This window comes from Podarcis gaigeae, assembly GCF_964106915.1.
Source record: "Podarcis gaigeae genome assembly, chromosome: 1".
NCBI classification, from domain to species: domain Eukaryota; kingdom Metazoa; phylum Chordata; class Lepidosauria; order Squamata; family Lacertidae; genus Podarcis; species Podarcis gaigeae.
In genome coordinates this window covers 29,593,485-29,615,121 of record NC_139678.1, presented here as the reverse complement: position 1 = coordinate 29,615,121, position 21,637 = coordinate 29,593,485, and the positions used below count along the sequence as shown (strand labels likewise).

General features: G+C 43.2%; 1 protein-coding gene across 3 annotated transcripts in view; it reads right to left on the bottom strand.

The window, feature by feature from the left end:
* Positions 1-21,637, bottom strand: part of SPTLC2 (serine palmitoyltransferase long chain base subunit 2) — a 73,502-nt gene that overhangs the window by 11,115 nt on the left and 40,750 nt on the right. For all 3 annotated transcript variants that reach the window (XM_083734912.1, XM_083734911.1, XM_083734913.1), the window contains exon 9: positions 21,028-21,154. In XM_083734912.1, the coding sequence (XP_083591038.1) occupies positions 21,028-21,154 (127 nt within the window). The remainder of the gene's footprint in view (positions 1-21,027; positions 21,155-21,637) is intronic.

The window sequence follows — 21,637 nt, the reverse complement described above, 5'->3', positions numbered from 1 at the left end:
AAAATAGCTTGAGAAAGGTGGAAGCACATATTTTTAAAAAAGAATTATGAAATGCTATTATCTCCTGCCTTGGAAAAGGCTTCAGTGTAGCCAAGATTATATTGACTGGAGAAACTATCCCGCCTCAGGCATTAGAAGTAGAAGACATGAGTGGGAAGAGTGGAGAAATCCCTCTAATTCTCCTTCAGCAGGGACTGAAGGGGTTCAAATAACAGCTTAGAATGTAGAATCACTATCAGCCTCAGTTTCCCATTTGCCAAGTGGTTAATGGATGATGCAAGGTCTCAACTTCCAGGATATGGAAGGTTACAAATCAATTCCCATTTGGTTTCTAAGATTCAGAAATTAAAATTTGAGATTTTTTATCATTAACAGCTCTTGACTATGAGACACCAAGAATATCTGTATCATAATACTAGATGGATTTCCATGCCTATGAAAAAATGACTATGGCTTAAACATGGTTTTTGACATCTTTGGAGGACAAAGACAAAGACTTGTGTTTAACTTCACTTCATTATCCCCAGGACTTGCTGTCCTTTAGGTTCTTGAAGTGCCTGACCCAGATAGAGATAGAAAGATAGATATCTGGACAACCCCTACAGCACCTTCACCACTGATCTGTCAAGACTAATCTTGCAGCTACTTATTCAACTTATAACAAAATTTGTTGTGATGTGAAATCACTAGTATGCAACATTAGCCACATTTTCCCACAGAGAATTTCATTTGCACTTGTTGAATAAACTACAGTAACAGATAATTAATGCACGTTTCTTGGAAAAGGCTGGTATTTTAAATAATTTTGCAGCAACAGAGGATTTTCCTATAGGAAACTGATGGTAAACCTTCATATCCAGTAAATAAGTGGCAGAGAATAAGTGGTGTGTCTGCTATCCTTTTAAGATGGTAGTCCAACCCTCCCTCTAATGGCAGCAAGGACCACCCATAGGGAGCACCAGGGTTCAACAGCAACAAATACATTTCCTCTGAACTCATCAAAGCCAAGCGTAAGTTGAATTCTTATTCCACAAACAAGCAAGGGAAGCCTGCAGCACCAGTGTTTGTTTTAAAGCCCAGCTAGTCCTTTGATGAGAAACTGATTTCACTGGAGCCCATTACGGTTTAAAAGCAAAGTAATCACCCACAGAGGATAACAAGATCTTCCTCCCTCTACACTTGCAAGAAGGCTTTTCAAACAGGCATCTGTTTTGTAACTATGCGACATCCCACCCTCCAATTTCTAAAGCTTGTGATTATACTACTAACGTTGCATTCTTTTCCAATGCCTATTTCTAACGTCATCTGTGAAAGGAAACGGATATTAAAAGTTTGTGCATCTGCTTATGTTTGTGCACTGCATAATAATTCAACAGACCTTTTTAGGAGGACAAGATTAGTTTCTATGAAGTTTCAAGTGTCTGTTCCTTTACATAACACATTCAATTCACAAGAAGCTTTATTGCTGGTAAAAAGTGAAGTTTTGATGCCAAGGTACAAACATAGGTTAGGTCACTAAAAGTAGATGAAAAACTTGTTTTTATATATAGTTTGCAGCCTGTTTAAGTACACAGCTCTGATTTTGAGCACCCAGCAAAAATACAAAGGTGACTGGAGGAGCTTGAAAACAAATGCTTGCTGTTTGGAGATGCTGAGGGAGTAGAGATTGCCACGCATGCACTTATAACAAGATTAACACGCATGCACTTATAACAAGATTAACAAGCTCTGAATGAAGCACTTAAAATACTCTTCACTCTCCTTCCATGATGACAGATTGTCCACGACACCATTATGCAGAAGTGGCACTTAGCTCTGAAGCTGCCGCTTTCCTGCCGAAGGCATCCAAAGCTAAGCACTATCCCTATCAAAAATCTCATCAAGCATCTCCCAGGGTTGCTTCTAATTAGTTCACACATCGCTAGGGTTCCCAAGGGTGTGGGAGTCTACCTTAAGCTCATGTATCATCTTCTCTCACAGTATGCAGTGCCTTTAAGGTGAACTGGACCTTACAGGGACAAAACACCTGTGCAAGGGGTATGCAAGCAAAGAGGCAGACTTGGCTAAATAAGGCTACTCATATAAGCTCCAGTTTACATTTTACAGTTTACATTAATGGTTCTATGTGGGTTGGGGAATGGCGGTGTGTCAGTAGCTAAGATATGATTTTTTCCCACAATCATAGCCACATTGTGTAGAGTAAATGCACTCTAAGCTGTGTTTGGTTGGATTTGGACCCAATCTTTTACAACTTGCACTCAAACCATCCCTCATGGAGTGTCAGCTACAACTCTCCAGTAAACCACAAATTCTATAGTTTCACTGAGTGAGAAGTGGCCATCGCAAGTGTTGGCCATCAACTAGGGAGATTCGAAATGAGATTAATTTTTTTTTAATATATTCAGTTTTGCCCATTTCCCATACAATTTCAACTTTGTGGATTTTTTAAAATAAAAAACCCCCCCTATGCACTCCAGAGGAGTTCACCTGAAAGCTCAATTGTTCCCAAAGAAAATTAAGATGTAGTGGAAACAAGGTTGTTTAATAGCACAGCCTTTTCAACAGTGTGAACTTGAAATCCAGCGTTTAATTTTTATTATGTGTGCTGTCTGTCAGGGCCAGGGGGGCTCATAAAACACTAATTTCCTGCAAATTCAAGTTTCAGGCTTCTACCACATTTGCCATTTTTAAAGTGAGTGTGTGCTGTCTTCAGTTTTACAAGTAGCTGGCCCACAGTTTAATCAGAAATTCACAATGGAATCTGGGACATTATGTAAGTACAGATCAAATAAAAGTTAATATGGATTATTGCAAGAGAAGGCACATAAGACTAGGAGAAGAAATAAGAAAAACGTTTATTCGCATTTCCACTGTAATTCTGGCCACATTCAACCTAACAAGGCTTAGGTAACTCTGGCTGCATTTATATGCTTTCCTGGCTTTGATTTGAGAGAAACTGGGGGAAATTGTTTAAACATTTATTCGGGGTGGGTGTGGAGAAGATGGCCACAATTCTTAAGGCCTGCTCCATAAAGCTGCTGGCAGTTGAATGACACTACTCTCTCTCCTCAGTTACCGGGAGAAATTGGCACATCTGTTTCTCTTGGGCTTAGTGCTGCACAAAAGACAATGGAATATAGCATGTATGGAGTCACTGACAAATCTAGCTGGAATGCAAGAGAACTGAAAGAACAATAGTGGGCTAGTCCAGGTTTGTACTCAATTTAGAGCTAGGCGGCATTGAGTGGTTATTTATTTGGTACAATTTATACCATAAAAACCTCAAATAATTACCAAGAAAGCATAGGTAAAATCAGCAAAACTTTAAAAAACAAATGTATATTGCATTTCTGAGAATAACTGCCTATGTCAATAGGAAGAGTGTTTCAAAGCGCAGATGCTGCCCCACTTAAAGATCCAACTCCTCTCAAATGGACTTGCAAATTACACGACACATGTAGAAGTCAAAGTTCTGCTGGTCAAAGTGGTAGAAGAGGCACACACGGGGCAAGGCGAACCTTCAAGTAAGCTGGCCCCAAGCTATTAAGGTTTTACAGACCAACAGTAAAACTATGAACGTAAAGTAACAACTCACCAGCCATTGCAAATCTTTGAGCAGAGGTGTACTATGGTGATGGAATCTCATGCCTATTTAAAGCTCATCAGTATTATAGGTGCATAATACCATCACTTTATCAAGAACTGTAATTAAAGTATTGTGGCACAAGTTATTGGATGTGAGAAATGTTCCTGTTTATGGAGAATTCCTGATAGTCATACACATATCTTCATACACAAGTATAAACCAGTTGTGTATACAAAATATAAACAAGAAATCCTGGTGTAAGTGAATGTACTGCTTATTAGGAGTTTGGTCCATCGGGCATGGGACAAGCTTCAGCTACAACAACTAAAGGGCGGGGCGGGGGTTCTGGCCCCAAGCACTAGATGAATTGGGAAAGAGGCAGCAGGAAACCACTTGCCAGTAGTTTTGAATCTCTTGGGGTAAAAGAAATGCCTACTCCAAGAACCAGATACTGCTCCCTGTATGACTAATACATCATGGATTCCTAAGGTTGGCTAAAAGAGCTGAGGAAGTGTATTCTGTATTTGGACTGCATTTACAACCAGATGAATAATGCTTTAGGCATGTTCTGAAAGCCAGAGGAAATGTAAGTTGGGTTTTGTGACCAAAAAACCCCTGCTCCGTATAACTCTAATTCATTTCTACAGACCATGTGCCCTCCAGATCTGAACTTACTAAATGGAGAGGCCATATAGCTTTACACTCTAAAACCAGAAATCTGGCAACATCAGTGTGTTGATGGCATCTCCAAATCTTTGGAGACTCATCTGATAGCTTTACATACTTATTCAACAGGGAGACATTGACCCACACTAGAAATTGTGAGAGCAGGGGCCCATTCTAAACTAGACACTTTTCAATTTAGTTTGGCACCAAGTACTTACACAACTCCAATACTTCAAGTGTTCACACCTTTAGAAGGGAGGAAGATTGGGAAAAACCAAAACAACTTGACCTCGCTCATGTGACCTCCTTGGCCCAATTAGTGAGACCTTATTGCCCTCGCCTACATGGCCTCCTTGGCTACAGGCCACCCCATCAGGTGCAAGGGTTACCAGATGCCACTGGAATACAGCATATGTGGGGACACTGGGGTGAGGTATGTGCACCTCACCTCCTCCTTACTTTCAGCCCACACATTCAGGCAAGTAACCCAACAGGTATTAGGAGAGCTCTTTACAAGTTCTCTTCTGCTGAACACAGAGCTCCACATGATGGATTACTTAACTGTGATTCTCAGAGCAGTCCTGCAGAAGCACGACTGTCCAAAACTCTTCAAATCTGACCACTAGGCATGCATGTATGACAGGCAGGTGGGATTAATATGACAAAATGGACAAAAATATTTCAACTAGATGCACAGAAACTAATTTAAGAGAGGTCTCTATTTCTGAAGAAACAAGGTGGCTAAGTATATGTCCTGAACCTCTGGCATAGAACTAGAAAAAGCTTTGGAACCCATGCTCTAGCCTGAAGGAATGTATCTTGGCAACTTTGCCAGCATTTTCTTTCCAGCCAACGGCTTTGTTTCCCCTTGGTGAAATCCAAGAAACTGCAAAGGTAGCTGAAAATAGAGGCAAGTTAAGTACCAAAATGTTATAGTTCCTGTGGTTCACTAATGTTTTATGCTGGTTACGATTTACATGCTTTCCATACAACTGGCTCTGAAATCAGCAGGCACAATGCACAGTATCAGTAACATTGCATTTCATAATTGATATTATGGTATTATGACACGGTTAGCGCTGCTCTCCACATGTTGAAAGCACTGAATTTTCAAAGTCAGTTCTAAAAGCTAGCTTCCATTTCTTTTTTGAGTAACCTGTGAAAATGTACCATTTATTATTAGATGGTATAATGCATGATCAATAAGCTAGATTCCTCATACCTTTAATTCAAAGCGATGCAAACCCCTGATCTGCCATGCTGGAGAGGGGCCTGGATGGGACAGAGATGTTCCAGCCCTGTCTGGGTTCACTGGTGGGAGCACTCTACCAACAGGAGAGCCCCAATATGCCCCCACCCAGTCAACCAACTCTTCCTCTTGGTCTCAATTATGCAGAGTTGGGGAAACTGTAACCCTCCAGTTCCCATCAACCCCGATTCAACACAGCCCAAATGGTCAGGGATTATGGAAGTCCCTATCCCTGATCTAAAGCAAAGCTAGAAACTCATTAGCACACTGTGTACTTTCATACCCTTTAATCCTGCCAGTTGAAAAACTAGAAGTACTTAATCAGTTGCGTGCATTTGCTATCTTATCTTTATTCTTACAGAAAGTCCTCCCTAAGCAACTAAATTACTGCCTCAATGACAGCATACAGCCAAGGAGTATGTTTCTATGACAATACCCTCCCACCATTAAAGACTGTCAAAAGAAACTAACTAACGGGTTGGATGAGTCCAGTTATTTGTCAGAAATGGTGCTGGGCATGCATGCTAAGCTGTTGAGGTGCTAGCCAATGAATCTAATAGTCTGATAAAACTCAGAACTGTCAGTGTCCACCAGGCATTATCATGGCCAGAGGGAATCAAACTAGCACCACCTCATTACAACCAAAATGCTCTTCTGAATTTCAGCACAGCCTCCAAATTTATTTTAACCTCCGGCCAATCTCCCTATACATGCCAAAATCCACAGCCACAAAAACAAGCAAAGCACTGATCAAAATAGTTTCTCTACACAACATTTTTGAAACCTATAATGAAGTATACTACTTGAATCACAAAAGTTCAAGTCCAGGACCAGATAGCATTTACTTGCAAGAAGATATGTTTTAGTACTAAACCCCCTGCAACATCCCACCTTGTGAGAACTCTTCATTTGGAACTGCCAACTGTGCTTGCAAGAGACCAATCTTACTCTGCCCATGTAGAAATTATATCCTTAAAGGAAACACACAATCATTCCACTTCAGTCTGGAAAGAGATCATCCATCATCTGTATTTGGACAATGCCAACAAGCTCCCCAGGCAAATGGTGCCTCTGGGGCTGGCCAGGGGGTGCTGGTTGCCAGGAACTGAATTGGCCTCTGAGTAAGCAAGCAAGTGGGCAAGGAAATCCAGTCAGCCGGTCCAACAGCCCTTGCTGTTGGGAATGGACAGATAAGTCCCAGGCCCCTGTGGGGCAGTGGGAGCTCAGAGACCAGGGACGGTGGCAGCCGCTGCCCAGATGACTCTCAAGGAGAGGAGGTTGAGGAAACACTCCACAAGGGAGGGTGTTCAAAAAAGGGTGAGAGGCTGCCAGATCTGCAGGCAAGGGGGTGACATAACTGGGCTCCTGAGCCCCACTGGGGTGCCGCAGAAAGAATGTAGTTGATCAAGGGAGCCATGGACTCAAAAAGGTTGAAAACGTTTGCCTTATGTATACCACAGTGAGACAGTAGATAGCACTAAGTGGGATTTAAAGCGTAGGGGGTGTAATAAAGTGGCATTTTTGCTGCACACTCTTCTTAATCAGATATTTTCTGCATAAACACTAATGTTCTGGACCTCCTCCAACCCCTGGGCCACTTTGAGAGGTTCAGCCACCTGATATTTTTATGACACCAGGTGACAACTTCAAAGGGTCTCACTGTCAGCACCACAACAAAACCTGCTTTGTCCATTTGCTGTGCCTGCAAGCAGCCTTTTTTCCTCTACAGACCAGCAAAGGTGTCTGCAAAGCATGGGTATAGCCAAGGGGGAGCAGCTGTCCCCCCCTAAGTCAAGTAAATAAAAATACTTAACTCACCAATTGCATCACAGATAGCCTGGTTCTCCCCCCCCCCCCCGAAATAAATCCTGGCTACACCCATACTGCAAAGTTTGTCAGCACTATCAGCCCATCCTGCTTGCTAAGGAATAACCAGAAATGTGCTTTAAGCTCCCAATTGTCCCTTTGCATCTGTGTTTTAACTTGTTCCGTACCTAACATGAAACAGTCAAGAGTGGCCCATCCACAGATCTCTGTTCTGCTCTAGATTTTATCATTTACAAAGGTTTACTAGACCTAGCATGTGTTGCCAAACACATTCAGCACCCTGTATTAGCCACAATGTACAAAACACAGCTAAAGATGTGTACAACAGCTTTAAGCAGAAGTTTTAATAGAAATTAAATTGTTTCGCTGGTGTATAAAAATGATTCCACCCTCTTCCCTTCATATTTCAGCTGCAGATTCAAAGCAGCGTGTGACCTCTCATGTACAATAGCCAGGCTATTTGTAATTTAATATGAGGACATCTCAGCTGTCATAACACCATGATGATTGCTAAGCAAATCTGGCATTTGAGACGTGCCATGCATTTATTCCTATAGACTGTGGACCAGTGCTTTCCGCTTTTATGCTAGAGTACAGCAGTTGATGCTCTGCTTATAACATAATCCTCCCCACCCCCCACACTTGCTTTAAGCTGCATGACAGATTCTTGGCAGTAGAAATACAACAGCTTTTTAACATTTTATCAGCTCATCTTCTCCTCTGAGCAGCACTTTCCCCTAAAGTTTGCATTGATCTGGGTATCCTGTTTTAAAGGGAAGTACCCATGTTAGTAAATACTAGCCACAGCATCAACTCATAGCAAAGCTTTATGCAGTGTAACTCAGTGGGACAGCTTCAGTTACTCTGCAGATGTAAAAGATGTTGTCCTACAACATTTTACTAGTCTGTGCTACTACACATCTGTCCTTTTGCATTTAGAAGTGCTGATTGGGCTGACATTAAAGTCAAATATTTGGGATTTGAATAGTGAGTGATCCCAAAGGCCTGCTTGTTAAATTCTTTGCACTTCAGAGGGTCTCAAATTACACTGCACAATTATTAGCTTCTACAAGATTAACACCTTGAGAATATAATGTAAACACAAAACAGTAAGTAATAATGAGCAACCAGGGCCAAAGCAGCAAATGTGTTAAATGCATGAACACATTTAAAACACCTTTTGTGTTATCTTTAAATAGCACCTGGGAGGCAGGGAGATACTGAACCCCTTTGTTCCCATGCTGCAGAAATCCACATCCCACTGCAGATCTGCTTTTCCTCTGGGGAGGGAACCTTGTCCCTGGTACCAGTGGCAAAGAGAAAGAACAAGCAGGTGACAGACCAGGTCAGATGAATTTACTGACTACTAACAGCGCCTCTATGCAAAGGATGAGGGATTTTGCTTGTACTCAACTAGAAGGTTATCAAGTTCTGAACATCAGCATCAACTACAACTCTCATACTTGTCACTGGCAAGATTAAGAAACAAACAATCTGCATCAGTATATAACTATTGTGCTTAAACTGTGGTTCATGAACTACCAGTAGCCAGTTATGTAGCTTCTATTTGGTCCCTGAAATCATGATGAAAATAGATTTAATGCACCAGGTTTCCCAAGTCTCTATTATTTGCTGCAGAAGTTTCTACTTGGTGTAGATTTAGAAGCATGTAAGTGACCAAACTGCAGGAGGCAGTGGAAGACAGGAGTGCCTGGCGTGCTCTGGTCCATGGGGTCACGAAGAGTCGGACACGACTAAACGACTAAACAACAACAAGTGGGAAACTCCTCACTTCTTCAGAAATGGCAGTGGACATATATTTTTAATTGGAATGATTTGTTAACCAAGGGCAGAACCAAGTGAGAAGCAACTGTGCTGGGGGCCTTATGAATTACCTTCTGTAGAACGGCCTTTAGGTAAAAGAATGTGCTCATTCACAAAGAGCAACTGACAGTGATGCTCCTTGGGACAATTGTTATTGCACCCATATGTCCGATTAGACGGGAACAATAATATAAAAATTGGAGAGCCTGGGGGGAAAAATATGGACCAGGTAGCACACTTCCATTTAGCTTTTCTTCTGAGATCTAGTAATATTTTACAACTTCAGAAGCAATTGCCTTTGTTCACAAGACTTAAACATTTGAGAATAAATATCTTTAGATGGAACTTAATAACAAGCAATGTGGATGAAAGCATAAGCGGCTAGGAGTCTGGCACTGCAATCTCTTCAGTAACATTTTATTTTTCTAAATTCCTGCTAATACTAGAAAAGAATCTTCCAATCAACTCCTAGTCCAAGAGTGCTTGAAGCACATGCACGGCGGCTGCCTAGCCCAAACCATGGAGGAGTGTTTACTGTTACCGTAGAGAAAATTGTTTGGTCTCCTCTATAACTGAACACACAGCCAAGTCTGTACTAGCAGTGAAGCCTTTCCACCACTGACAACAACTGTCAACAATGCCTCATTACATTTTGTTGCTAAGCCTATAGGTTTTACAGGCTGGCATACAGTTCACTTGAACAGTATGCCCCCTCTTTTCAGAAGGGGAGAAAACCGGTTAAGCACATTCTGTTTGATAAGGTTGCAATATTCATACAATAACTGGCATCTATTACTGCAAGAATATATATATCTCTTGCTCTGAGGTCATTAGATTTGAAGCTTCAAATTCACAAGTCAAGCTCTTTCCATTCAATGATCTTTTCTTCATTCAGCATTCATGGAAGAAAGGATTTTGTGTGCCCTCCTACATGGCACGGTCAGATCAGCAACTTGCATTTTGCCAACATATCTAGCCACTGAAATGGCATGCCATACAAGCATACCAGAATCTGTAAAGTAATCATGGACACCAGCATCTGAACCCATGCCAATGGCAGACAGATGAAACACATGAAGTGCCAGGTTTCAAAAGAAATACAAACTATTAGTCTTGGAAAGGGAGGAGACTAGGACTATGTCTGCTGAACTGACAGCGATGCTTTGATCTTTAAACACACACCTCAGCAGATATAGAATAAAACCCAAAATGCATTGTTCCCATACATTCAAAAGTAACTGTAAACATATAGAGAACAAGGGTTAGGGTTAGCCTTTGGGCAGTAAACATGCTCATCCAAAAACCTTTTGTCCAACAGTGCTTGTAAGTTGTATGGACAATTCTAACCAACAAGTGACAGAGGGTGGGAACATTAGGAACATGTACAAATACCACTTTCTTTACAAGCCATGGAATTTGCAGACTTCAGAGGAGAGTGTTCTATGAGGGATGTTTACAAGGCGTTTCATGGAAACAATTTAGTCGTTTAATATAACAGGGAGTGCAGAATATATTTACCATCTGCTTGTTTTTCCTAGAAAGGCCAATATCAAAGCTTAACCACCCTTCTGAATTCAGAGAAGCAATACGATTAAATGAAAAAGTTTTGTGCACATGACGAGTATAAGAAAACAGAGAAATCTTCTTTCCTTTTAGAGTTTCAAAGCAACTTGCTCATCTCCCATTTTTCTCCAGAGTTTATTGCTAATCAGTTACTTCTACAAAAATCATTAATCTTACGAAAAGGAAAATGATGTATGGGAAAATGCAATATATTCAGGCAGTCCAATAGAGAATACATTCCACATTAGGATGCATTATCCTGGAATGGAAGAAATTCAGATCATAGAATCATAGAATTGCAGAGTTGGAAGGGACGCTGATGATCATCTAGTCCAACCCACTGGAATGCAGGAATTTGCAGTTGTCCCATACGAGGATTGAGCCTGCAACCGTGGCATTAACAGCACCACACTCTAACCAACTGAGCCATCCAATGCCCGAGACTATCCGTTAACTCATTTTTATATGTAAAATGGACTACAATACTTTAAAGTGAGATAATGTTCATGCACCCTGGAAAAGGAAACAATCCATTATTAAAATTGGAAGCAAAGCTTAAATATTTGAGGCCACATCACTGATAGAGAAGGAAGTTCATGTCATTGACAATTTCCTAGGAAGGGAGATGACTATACCCATGGTATGGCATACTTGGTAAAAAACACAGGTAAGTTATGTAAGGATATATAAAGGGACATTAAAAAATTCAACCCAAACTCATTTGCACCTTGTTAGCCTCAGGTAAAAGCAAAACAGTCAATGGTGGCAACATAAGCTAGAAGCTTAGCACCGTACAGTTTTTAGCAAATTCTAGCTGAAGTTCTCAACATGGTAGATAGAGGCTGGGTGAAGCTGAAGTTTCGCTAGCTATATAGTTTAGGCATATGAGTTAGATGAAAAAAAGTCATCATGGTAGTGTTTCAGATCATCAGGAAAAAAGAATAGCAAAAAAGCATAATCAGAGAGCTCTAGCCTCAAGCAAAAAGAGATTCAGCCTAATCAACATGTAAAGCAGAGCTTTCCCAACATTCCATTTTGGTGGCACACTTTTTGGCCATGCATCATTTCGTGACACATTAATTCAGTTTTACTAGCAAACTGGAAGTTAAACTAACCCCTTTGCAGCCCAGGGAATAGAGCAGGGAGCATTTGCGTGACACACTAATGTGTCGCAACACACAGTTTGGAAGGCTCTGATGTAAAGTAACTGGTTTGAAAAAAGACTGATATTCATAATAGATCCACATTTAAATAAGTGAAAGCAAAGAATGAACAGTGCTTCTAATTTTCGCCTTATCCACTTAAATCCAGTGAGCAGAATAGAGAAGGGAACAGAACTGCAATGACTCTTGGCATCTGTTCAAACACTATTCTTCCTGTCTAATAAAAGGTAAAGGTACCCCTGCCCGTACGGGCCAGTCTTGACAGACTCTGGGGTTGTGCGCCCATCTCACTTAAGAGGCCAGGGGCCAGCGCTGTCCGGAGACACTTCCAGGTCACGTGGCCAGCGTGACAAAGCTGCATCTGGCGAGCCAGAGCTGCACACGGAAACGCCGTTTACCTTCCCGCTGGTAAGCGGTCCCTATTTATCTACTTGCACCCGGAGGTGCTTTCGAACTGCTAGGTTGGCAGGCGCTGGGACCGAGCAGCGGGAGCGCACCCCGCCGCAGGGATTCGAACCACCAACCTTTCAATCGGCAAGTCCTAGGCGCTGAGGCTGTAACCCACAGCGCCACCTGCGTCCCTCCTGTCTAATAGTGCACAGGAAAAATGTATTCCAACCAAGGGGCAAGGGGAACAATTCAAATAGTTTCTTTAGGCACTTGGCCTGAGTAAAAAATGAAAGAGGAGCACGACTCAAAACTACAAATACATTCAACATGGTGTTCTGGTAAATATTACAATAAAGAGTACAATATGCTCATCTATTAACATTCTTCTAAATGGGCCAAAGATTCTACTCATGCCAGATTAACAGTTTTCCTGGAGCCTACTCCTAGGGCCTTCTGAGAATGCAAGGGGAGGAGCCGTTTGTTAGATTTAAAAGACCCCCTGCCAGAAGCACAAACCCAGTAAGTGATGTTTAAAGCTGTCAGACCCCTGAGGAGAAGCAGGAAACTCTTTATGACCCCCAAAGTATTTGTTTTCCCAACAGCTCCTTGGCACAGCTTGGGATTCTTGAGGTCAGCAACAACAACAAAAGTTTTGCTCTGCCCAAATTAGGTTTGACTAGTCCCTGGGTTCCCAAGGTGATAATTTAACACCTCATTAACAAGTCACTTATTGAAGGAAATTCAAATGAGAGATGCTAATGTGACAACTGGACATTTTCAACCTCAATTTAAATAAAGTGTTCTTTAAAAATAAAATTGAAGTCACCAGAGGATGCATACCACTCTTAGCTCATAAATGTCCTAACCTTCAAGGAAAAAAGTATTTTTAGAAAGTCAGTTTATAAGCAAGGGACATGAAGGTCAGCGTCAAATCCTGCTTTGCGGGCTACATGGCACATTCTACTTGGAAACCATTTATACCAGAAAAAATGGAAGCATTTCATCAAGTTGAGCTACTTTCTAGATTGTGGATTGCAATTTTAGCCATTTACATAGCAACCAAAAGAGGACTGAAGTAACGACAAAGCAGATGCAGTTTCCTTAGGTGTTTCTAGGTGGAAACTACCATTTAAGACAAAACAAGAGCTACGTATTGGGCACAGAGAGCATGCTTTGCATTCATAAAGTCCTAATTCAATTCCTAGCATCTCTGTTTAAAAATGAATATTGAACAGAAAGCTTGGAGCTGCTACCAGTCAGTACGTGGGCTGGGCTGACCAATAAAATCCCAAAGAAGGCAGCATTGTTCATAGAACAGATTTCCACATAAAAGTCTTCCTGGGGCATCTGTGTGCAACTTGTGACCTCATATGAGGATAGAAAATTGGTAATCCATTAGAACAATGCAAGAACACAAGAGTCTTGCGGGATCAGACCATATGTACATTAAGTCCAGCATTTTGTTTGCCACAGTTGCCAGCTAGAAATCACACAAGCTGAACACGAGCACAATAGCAATCTCCTGCTCACAATCTCCAGCAACTGGTAGTTAGAAGCAAGCTGCCTCAGATCCTGGAGGAAGTAGATATGTTATCACAGCCACCTTGGTAGCTCAGTCAGTAGAGGATGAGACTCTTAATCTCAGCGTTGTGGGTTCAAGCCCCAGTTGGGGAAAAGATTCATGCACTACAAGGGGTTAGGCTAGATGACCCTGTGGTCCCTTCTAACTCTTACCATTCTATGAAAGCCTTATTATCCATGAATTTGTCCAATCTCCTTTTAAAAAGCACCTAATGGCAGCCACCCTCACATCTTGTGGTGATGAACTGCATAGTTTCAGTATACGCTGTGAGAGAAGTGCCGTATTTTTTGCTCCATAAGACGCACCTTTTTCCTCCTAAAAAGTAAGGGGAAATGTCTGTGCGTCTTACAGAGTGAATGCGTGGTCCCTGGAGCCGAATTGCCCAGGGGCGAAAAGCAGATCATGCTTTTTTTTTTTAGAAAGAGGGAAGGGGGTGTTGAAACAAAGCTGCTGAGCAGCTGATCGGCAAGCGATCGGGAGGTAGATAAGAGACACTAGGGATAAAGGAGGCTGCCTGGGAGGGGGGAAGTAAAAGCACATGGATCCTCAGGATTTTTACACTGGGCCACCCCAAATTCACCATCAAATCACATAGCATGTCCATGGCTATAGCCTGCACCAAAATATCATGCATCCACTGTTTTGTGGGGCCACAATGGTGCAAAAACGTGGTTACAAAGCACAGATCCACATGGATCCTCAGGATTTTTGCATTAGGCTACCCCAAATTCACCGTCAAATCACATGTCTGTGGCCACAGCATGAACCACAAAAATCATACATCCACTGTTTCCTTCAGAATATATTTTTTTTCTTGTTTTCCTCCTCTAAAAACTAGGTGCATCTTATGGTCAGGTGTGTCTTACGGAGCGAAAAATACGGTATTTCTTTTTGCCTGTCCTGAACCTCCCACCATTCAACTTCACTGGATTCTAGTTTTATGATACTTTCTTCACACTATGCCTAACTTTATACAGTTCTTCTTATGTTCCCCCTTCTCTATCCATTTCTGTTTGTTTGTTTGTTTGTTTGTTTGTTTACAGCTGAAAGGCCCCAAAGATTCTAACCTTTTCAGAAAGCAGCTGCTGTAAGAAAAGGAAAGCTCCATGCTGCGGATTGATAGACATCAAAACAAAATCTGCCAATATTATAATGTCTGTCTACTAATCTACAATGCAACCATGCTTGGAATACTGTGTGCAATTCTTGTTGCCATACATCAAATTGTATACTGTACTGAGCTGGATAAGTTCAGTAAAGGGAAACCAAAAAGATCAAGCATCTATAGCAAGTCTCTTAAGGTAAAAAGATGGGATTTCTCCACTCCCCCATTTTTTCAATGCCTCCATGGGTAAAATAGAGGTTCTAATGTACTTCAGTGATTGTGAGTTTAATATGGGCAACAGCAGCTCCTCCAGCTAAGTTAATGTGCAGTACAGCATCATGGAGCTCTAAACTAATTGATTGTTGAACAGTTAAACTACGTAGTGCTTTGCTATGGGCTACTTATTACTAATTCCTTATTTATTTTAACTTTTCCCCCCCAAGAGTAGGTAGATTATTTACATTCATCCAGTAATTTATCAACCTCTGTAAAAAAAAAACAAATGCTTCTAATCTAAATGTTTTATTAATCCAAAGAGTTTGGAGCAATAGATTTTTGACTCTCCACCCCGCGCCCCCCCCCCCGTCTCAAGTGCAGACACTTGTCCCAAAACTGACTTTTAGAAAGAGCAATAAATCCCTTCCCATTTGTATAATCAAGTATATGGGGGGGGGGGGGGAGAGAGACCCTTTCCTTCTCTTGGATTGTAGTCAGCAGCTCATTTTTAAGGAAACTACACATCACATATTTGAGAGACTCAATTGCAAAAATACTAACATGCAAAAAATAGTAATGAAGCACCTATAAAGTTTGAAGGTAAGGACCTACTCAGTTACTAAGAACCAGACACAGGTAGCTGTGTTGGTCTGACAGTCAAAATAAATAAAAAATTTGTCAAGTAGCACCTTAGAGACCAACTTATACCCAGAACAAACTAACTTAGTCTCTAAGGTGCTACTAGACAAATTTTTAATTTATAAGAACCACACAGTTAACAGACGCCCCTGCCAAGAAGGTAATAGGAACAGATTTTTAATAGCACACTCTTTGCCTCTGTCTAGAGCTGCTAAACTAGGCTGGCTTTTTAGAACCAAGTCACATTCAATTGCAAAACACAGAAACAAATACTGCCACAAGTTATATTTTTAAATTAACATGGAGTATTTCAGACAGCACCCTGGGGATGACCATTATGAGTACCAGACAGAAACAATGCCAGCACTGAAAGATTTGTTTGAACGAACAATAGGAAATAAAAGAAGGGAAGCTTCTGTCCTATTCCAGATTGCATGTTCACGTGCTGTCACCTAATTAAGTCTATTCAGTCTTCATTAGCCTCTTGTCCTGTTTCGGAAATGGCCATGCTGTTTTCTGCGGCATGTGTATTCTATCCAAGGAGCCTGCTGTTAACATCCTGTTTGGCCAAGGAAGGCTCTCTGGAATGATTGCAAATATTTAACAATAGCCAATGTACCATAGAATCTACAAATACATGTCCCCAGGTTTTGAGAGCTACTAAGCCCTCATACAATTTGTGAAGGTGATGCTAAAGTTGTTTACTATTCATCTGAATACAACAAATACATGAAAAGTATTTTCTGCTCTGGCTATTCATCCCCATTTTACTTTGTAAGCATAGTCATTTTTTCTACTTATTCCCACCCTCCACCCAGATCTTCTGACACTAATACCTTTGCTCAGATATATTTTCTAGAGTAAAATGAGTTCTGAACCCTAGCATATGTAACCTGAAATGAACTTCAGCTACTTAGTCCAATTCTTCTACATCCATGAAGAGTCCACAAACTCAAGTACTTTCAAGTAACCCCTTTTTAACCAACTCTTGACAACCCTAAACAAGCAATGCAGTTACAATGAGAATTTACATCATATCGCAGCAATAAATTCTAAGTACCGTATTTTTCGCACCATAGGACGCACCGGACAATAGGACGCACCTTGTTTTAGAGGGGGGAGAACAAGGGAAAAAAATTATTCCGCTCTCTGCCCAGCGCCCCTTCAGCGAAGCGGCAGGAGGCGTTGCGCAGAGTGGGAGAATTTCCCCCCTCTTGTTTTCCCGCTCTAAAACAAGGTGCCGTTTAAGGTGCGTTCAGGCGGCTACCTTGGAAGCCTGGAGAGCGAGACGGGTCGGTGCGCACCGACCCCTCTCGCTCTCCAGGCTTCAGGTTCCTTTCGACCTGCTCTTTGGGGCTGGCGGGGGAAGCCCACCACCAGCCCCAAAGAACAGGTCAGGGAGCAGTGGCCACAGGCGCGCGTCACCTCTCCAGCCGGGAGAGGGTTGCGGTGGGCTTCTTTAGCCCCGCGCGCGCTCTCCCGGCTGGAGAGGTGACGCTCGGCTATGGAGGCTCCTACCATAGGCGTGCGTCACCTCTCCAGCCGTGAGAGTGCACGCGGGGCTAAAGCAGCCCCCCGTGACGGTCTCCCGGCTGGAGACGTGGGGCTGGGGCGGGGGAAGCCCGAGCTTCCCCCTCCCCCAGAACGGGACCCAGAGCCATGCCGAAGCTGCGCAGAGCTTTGGCATCACTCTGGGAGCTTGCGGGGCTGGGGGAGGAGGAAGCCCTCCGCCAGCCTCCAAACCATGTCGGGAGACAGCGGGAGGGCGTGCTGCGCCTCTCCCGCTGTCTCCCGAGTTTGCGGGGCTGGCGACGGGGAGGAGCAGGCTTCTCCCCCCTGCCAGCCTTCTAGCCAAGTCGGGGGACAGCGGGAAGGGCGCGCTGTGCCTCTCCCACTGTCTCCTGAGTTTGCGGGGCTGGCGACGGGGAGGAGCAGGCTTCTCCCCCCCGCCAGCCTTCTAGCCAAGTCGGGGACAGCGGGCAGGGTGCGCTGCGCCTCTCCCACTGTCTCCCGAGTTTGCGGGGCTGGCGACGGGGAGGAGCAGGCTTCTCCCCCCTGCCAGCCTTCTAGCCAAGTCGGGGGACAGCGGGAAGGGTGCGCTGCGCCTCTCCCACTGTTTCCCGAGTTTGCGGGGCTGGCGACGGGGAGGAGCAGGCTTCTCCCCCCTGCCAGCCTTCTAGCCAAGTCGGGGGACAGCGGGAAGGGCGCGCTGCGCCTCTCCCACTGTCTCCCGAGTTTGCGGGGCTGGCGACGGGGAGGAGCAGGCTTCTCCCCCCACCAGCCTTCTAACCAAGTCAGGGGACAGCGGGATGGCGACGTTCCGCCTCCCCGCTGTCCCCCGAGCTTGTGGGGCTGGCGGTGGGGCTCTCCTGAAGCCTGGAGAGCGAGAGGGGTCGGTGCGCACCAACCCCTCTTGCTCTCCAGCTTCAGCGAAAGCCTGCATTCGCACCATAGGACGCACACACATTTCCCCTTCATTTTTGGAGGGGAAAAAGTGTGTCCTATAGTGCGAAAAATACGGTAATCAGAACTGAGACACATCAGGAGATTTTTGTTTTTGCAGGATAGTTAATTCTATAACCACACAACTTTATAAACAAAGCAGTATGTGTGTTTTACTTGCTCTGCATGTTCAGTAATAGAGAATAAAATATGAAAAGTTAGACCCAGACTACCCATCGGTGGACTCCATCCTTTGGATGATGAGACTGGGAGGTATTTTTTGCAGATCATCCCTTGAAATCTGTTCCAGGGGGTCAAAACCCTTTTGGATCAGGGTGGGAGGTGGTGCTGGGATCTGCAAACTGAACTGGCAAAAATAATCTTCCTTCCCCCCACTTCTCCAATGGGAGCCTCTGTTGGATCTAGAGCCTTTCCATGTCCAGAAGGCAAGCCAACACCCAGCTCACTGTGTACAGCTAGTATCAGTGAACCCCTTCTGCAGATTCTTGATTTACTATTGACTGTCGGCAATAGTTTCAGATCTGGGAAATTGCTTCTGTACCTTCATTGGTATTTAATATGCATGGAAGACAACATCAAGAATCTGCTCTTGGCCAAAGCACAAGATTGGTAAGACATAAGAGAAATGGCAATCTCACAGCATCTAGAAGCAAGTCATTAATGGCTGTAAATCAAAACCAGGGACTTGTCTCCTTTGTGTTTTAGGTTGCTAAAGAACTACAGTTTCAAAAAATTGTACCAGTATGATTATATACTAACCAAAAGTATGCAAAGTTGATGTTGTCCTTGCCAATCTAAGACATCTGAGACTCTCCATATGAGTAGCAACTGAGTAGCAACTGGGTTAACAGCCTTTGTGCAAAGGCTATGAAGTGCTAAAGTTGCCGCAAGCTGTTGCTTGAAAGCTCAGCTAACTTAGGAGACACTTAAAATTGTTAACTTTGCTTAGGGACGTCAACATTCAAATTCTAAAATCTTCCAGTTCTCTCCAAATATTACTATAAAACCATTAAAAAGATATAGTTCATACTGAACAAATTCGGATTCCTACATTAGAGTCAAAAGAGATGAATCCACCTGAGCTTACCTTACTCAATTATTCACTTTTAAGTTTTCCAGGGAAGCTGGAACCTGGAGCCAACAGCCATTTGGAACTTACAGTTCTAACGCTATAATGGGATCTCACCAGCAACTACATCACTAGATCTGAACTACAAAGCTAGTGCACTAGTTACCATATTAGTAGCTGTGAAGCTTTGTGGGAATATACTTTCCAGAGAAAATGGGCTACCATGAACGAGACTCTTGGGGTAGCAGAAGATAGCTCAATGAAGATGCCAACCCAGTGTGCTAGATAAATTGCATGCTCTAGATAATTAGGAAGGGAACTGAAAGGATAAAACTGCCAATGCCAAGCCGTCTCTGGTGCAAATACATTTGGAATACTGTGTACAGTTCTAGTCACCCTCAAAAAAAAGATAATTGCAGAGTTAGAAAAGGTTAGAAAAGGGCAACCAAAATAAGCAAGGGGAAAGACCAACTGCCCTATGAGGAAAGGTTGCAGCATCTGGGACTTAAGTTTAGAGAAAAGGCAAGTAAATAGGTGACATGGTAGAAATTTGTAGAATTATAAATTTGTTAAATTATGCATGGCACAGAGAGAGCAGATAGAGAGTAGTTGTTCTCCCTCTCTCATAACACTAGAACTCATGGAGATCCCTTGAAGTTAATTTTTGGAGGGTTCAGGACAAAGTACTGAAGGAAAGTACCTCTTCACATAGTGCAACCAAGGATCTCACTCCCACAGGAGGCAGGGATGGCCACCAACTTAGATGGCTCTAAAAACAGATTAGACACATTCCTAGAAGCTAAGGCTATCAATGACTACTAGCCATGATGGTTGTGATCTGCCTTTGTGGTTGGAGGCTGTAAACATCTGAATACCAACGGCTGGAGGTAGAGCGCTCTTGTGCTTGGGTGCTTTTTATGGGCTTCCCATAAGCATGTGGGTGGCCACTGTGAGAACAGGATGCTGAACTAGATGGGTCTTCAGTCTGCTCTAACCGGATTCTCTTATGGTCTCAGATTTACGCATCTCTCAGACAAGGATTTTGCAAAGCGATAGCTTTTGCCTTAGTAAATGAAAGCCATTATCCAATACAAATCTAAACCTGACCAGCAGCAATGATGAAAAGTTCATTCAACTACCAACAACATAAAGAAAAGAAAGGCTAATTTCACAAAACAGTCCCCTACAGCAGGGGTCTGCAACCCGCGGCTCCGGAGCCGCATGTGGCTCTTTTACACCTTTGCCGTGGCTCCGGGGCGGATACTAGCGAGGGGAGGAGGCGCATTGTGCGCCCTGATACTCCCCACTGTGACGGGCGCTGTACTGGCTGTGATGTCGCATGGGGGCGGTGCGTGCGTTAGTCACGCACTGTCCCGACGTCACCTTCCCACCCGCTGTCAGATCGCGGCTCTGGAGATATATTTGTTTTAAATGTCGCAATGGTTTTGCGGCTCCCAGTTTTTTTTCTTCTTCGGAAATGGGTCCAAGTGGCTCTTTTTGTCTTAAAGGTTGCAGACCCCTGCCCTACAGAAAATGACGGATGGTGCTGAATAGGTGGTCCTTCAATGCATACTGCCACCTTGTGGACAAGAGCAACACCTGCAAAGAATCCAAGTTGCTTTGCGGATTGAAGGAGCAGTTGTTTAATCTAACACCTCGTGAGAATTACAGTGCCTGAAACTCACCAAGTGTTGTGCCATCTTCACCCATAATGCACTTCACTGATGCGATGATTTGCTCAATAACAGGGGGGGAAAGCGAAGTGGCATATACTGCACTGTGTGAATGGACACGAAGGTAATCGATCAGCTCCTGACAAAGTGAATACAGCAGGTTATCAGAAATTATCCTTGCCACTAAGAGAGCAGTCTTTGATGGGGCAAGTATGCAGTGCTGATATTTACACTGCTTTGCTGGTTAATTATTTGAAAGGTATGCAGTGAAGGCGGGTATATATAGTTGCGCCTTCATCTTTCTTCGTAGGTTGGTAGTGCAATGCATCTCCTTATCTTTGATCAACCATTTTTTATTGGGAGATAAATGCTGTCATTAGGAAGAAGCTGTACAGTCATACCTTGGGTTGAAGTAGCTTTGGGTTGAGCGTTTTCAGGTTACGCTCCATGGCGACCCGTAAGTAACGGAATGCGTTACTTCTGGGTTTTGCTGCTCGCACATGCGCAGATGCTCAAAATAACGTCACACGCATGCATGGAAGCAGCAAATCGTGACCCGCACAGATTGCGTTCGCTTCAGGATGCGAACGGGGCTCTGGAACGGATCCTTTTCGCATCCAGA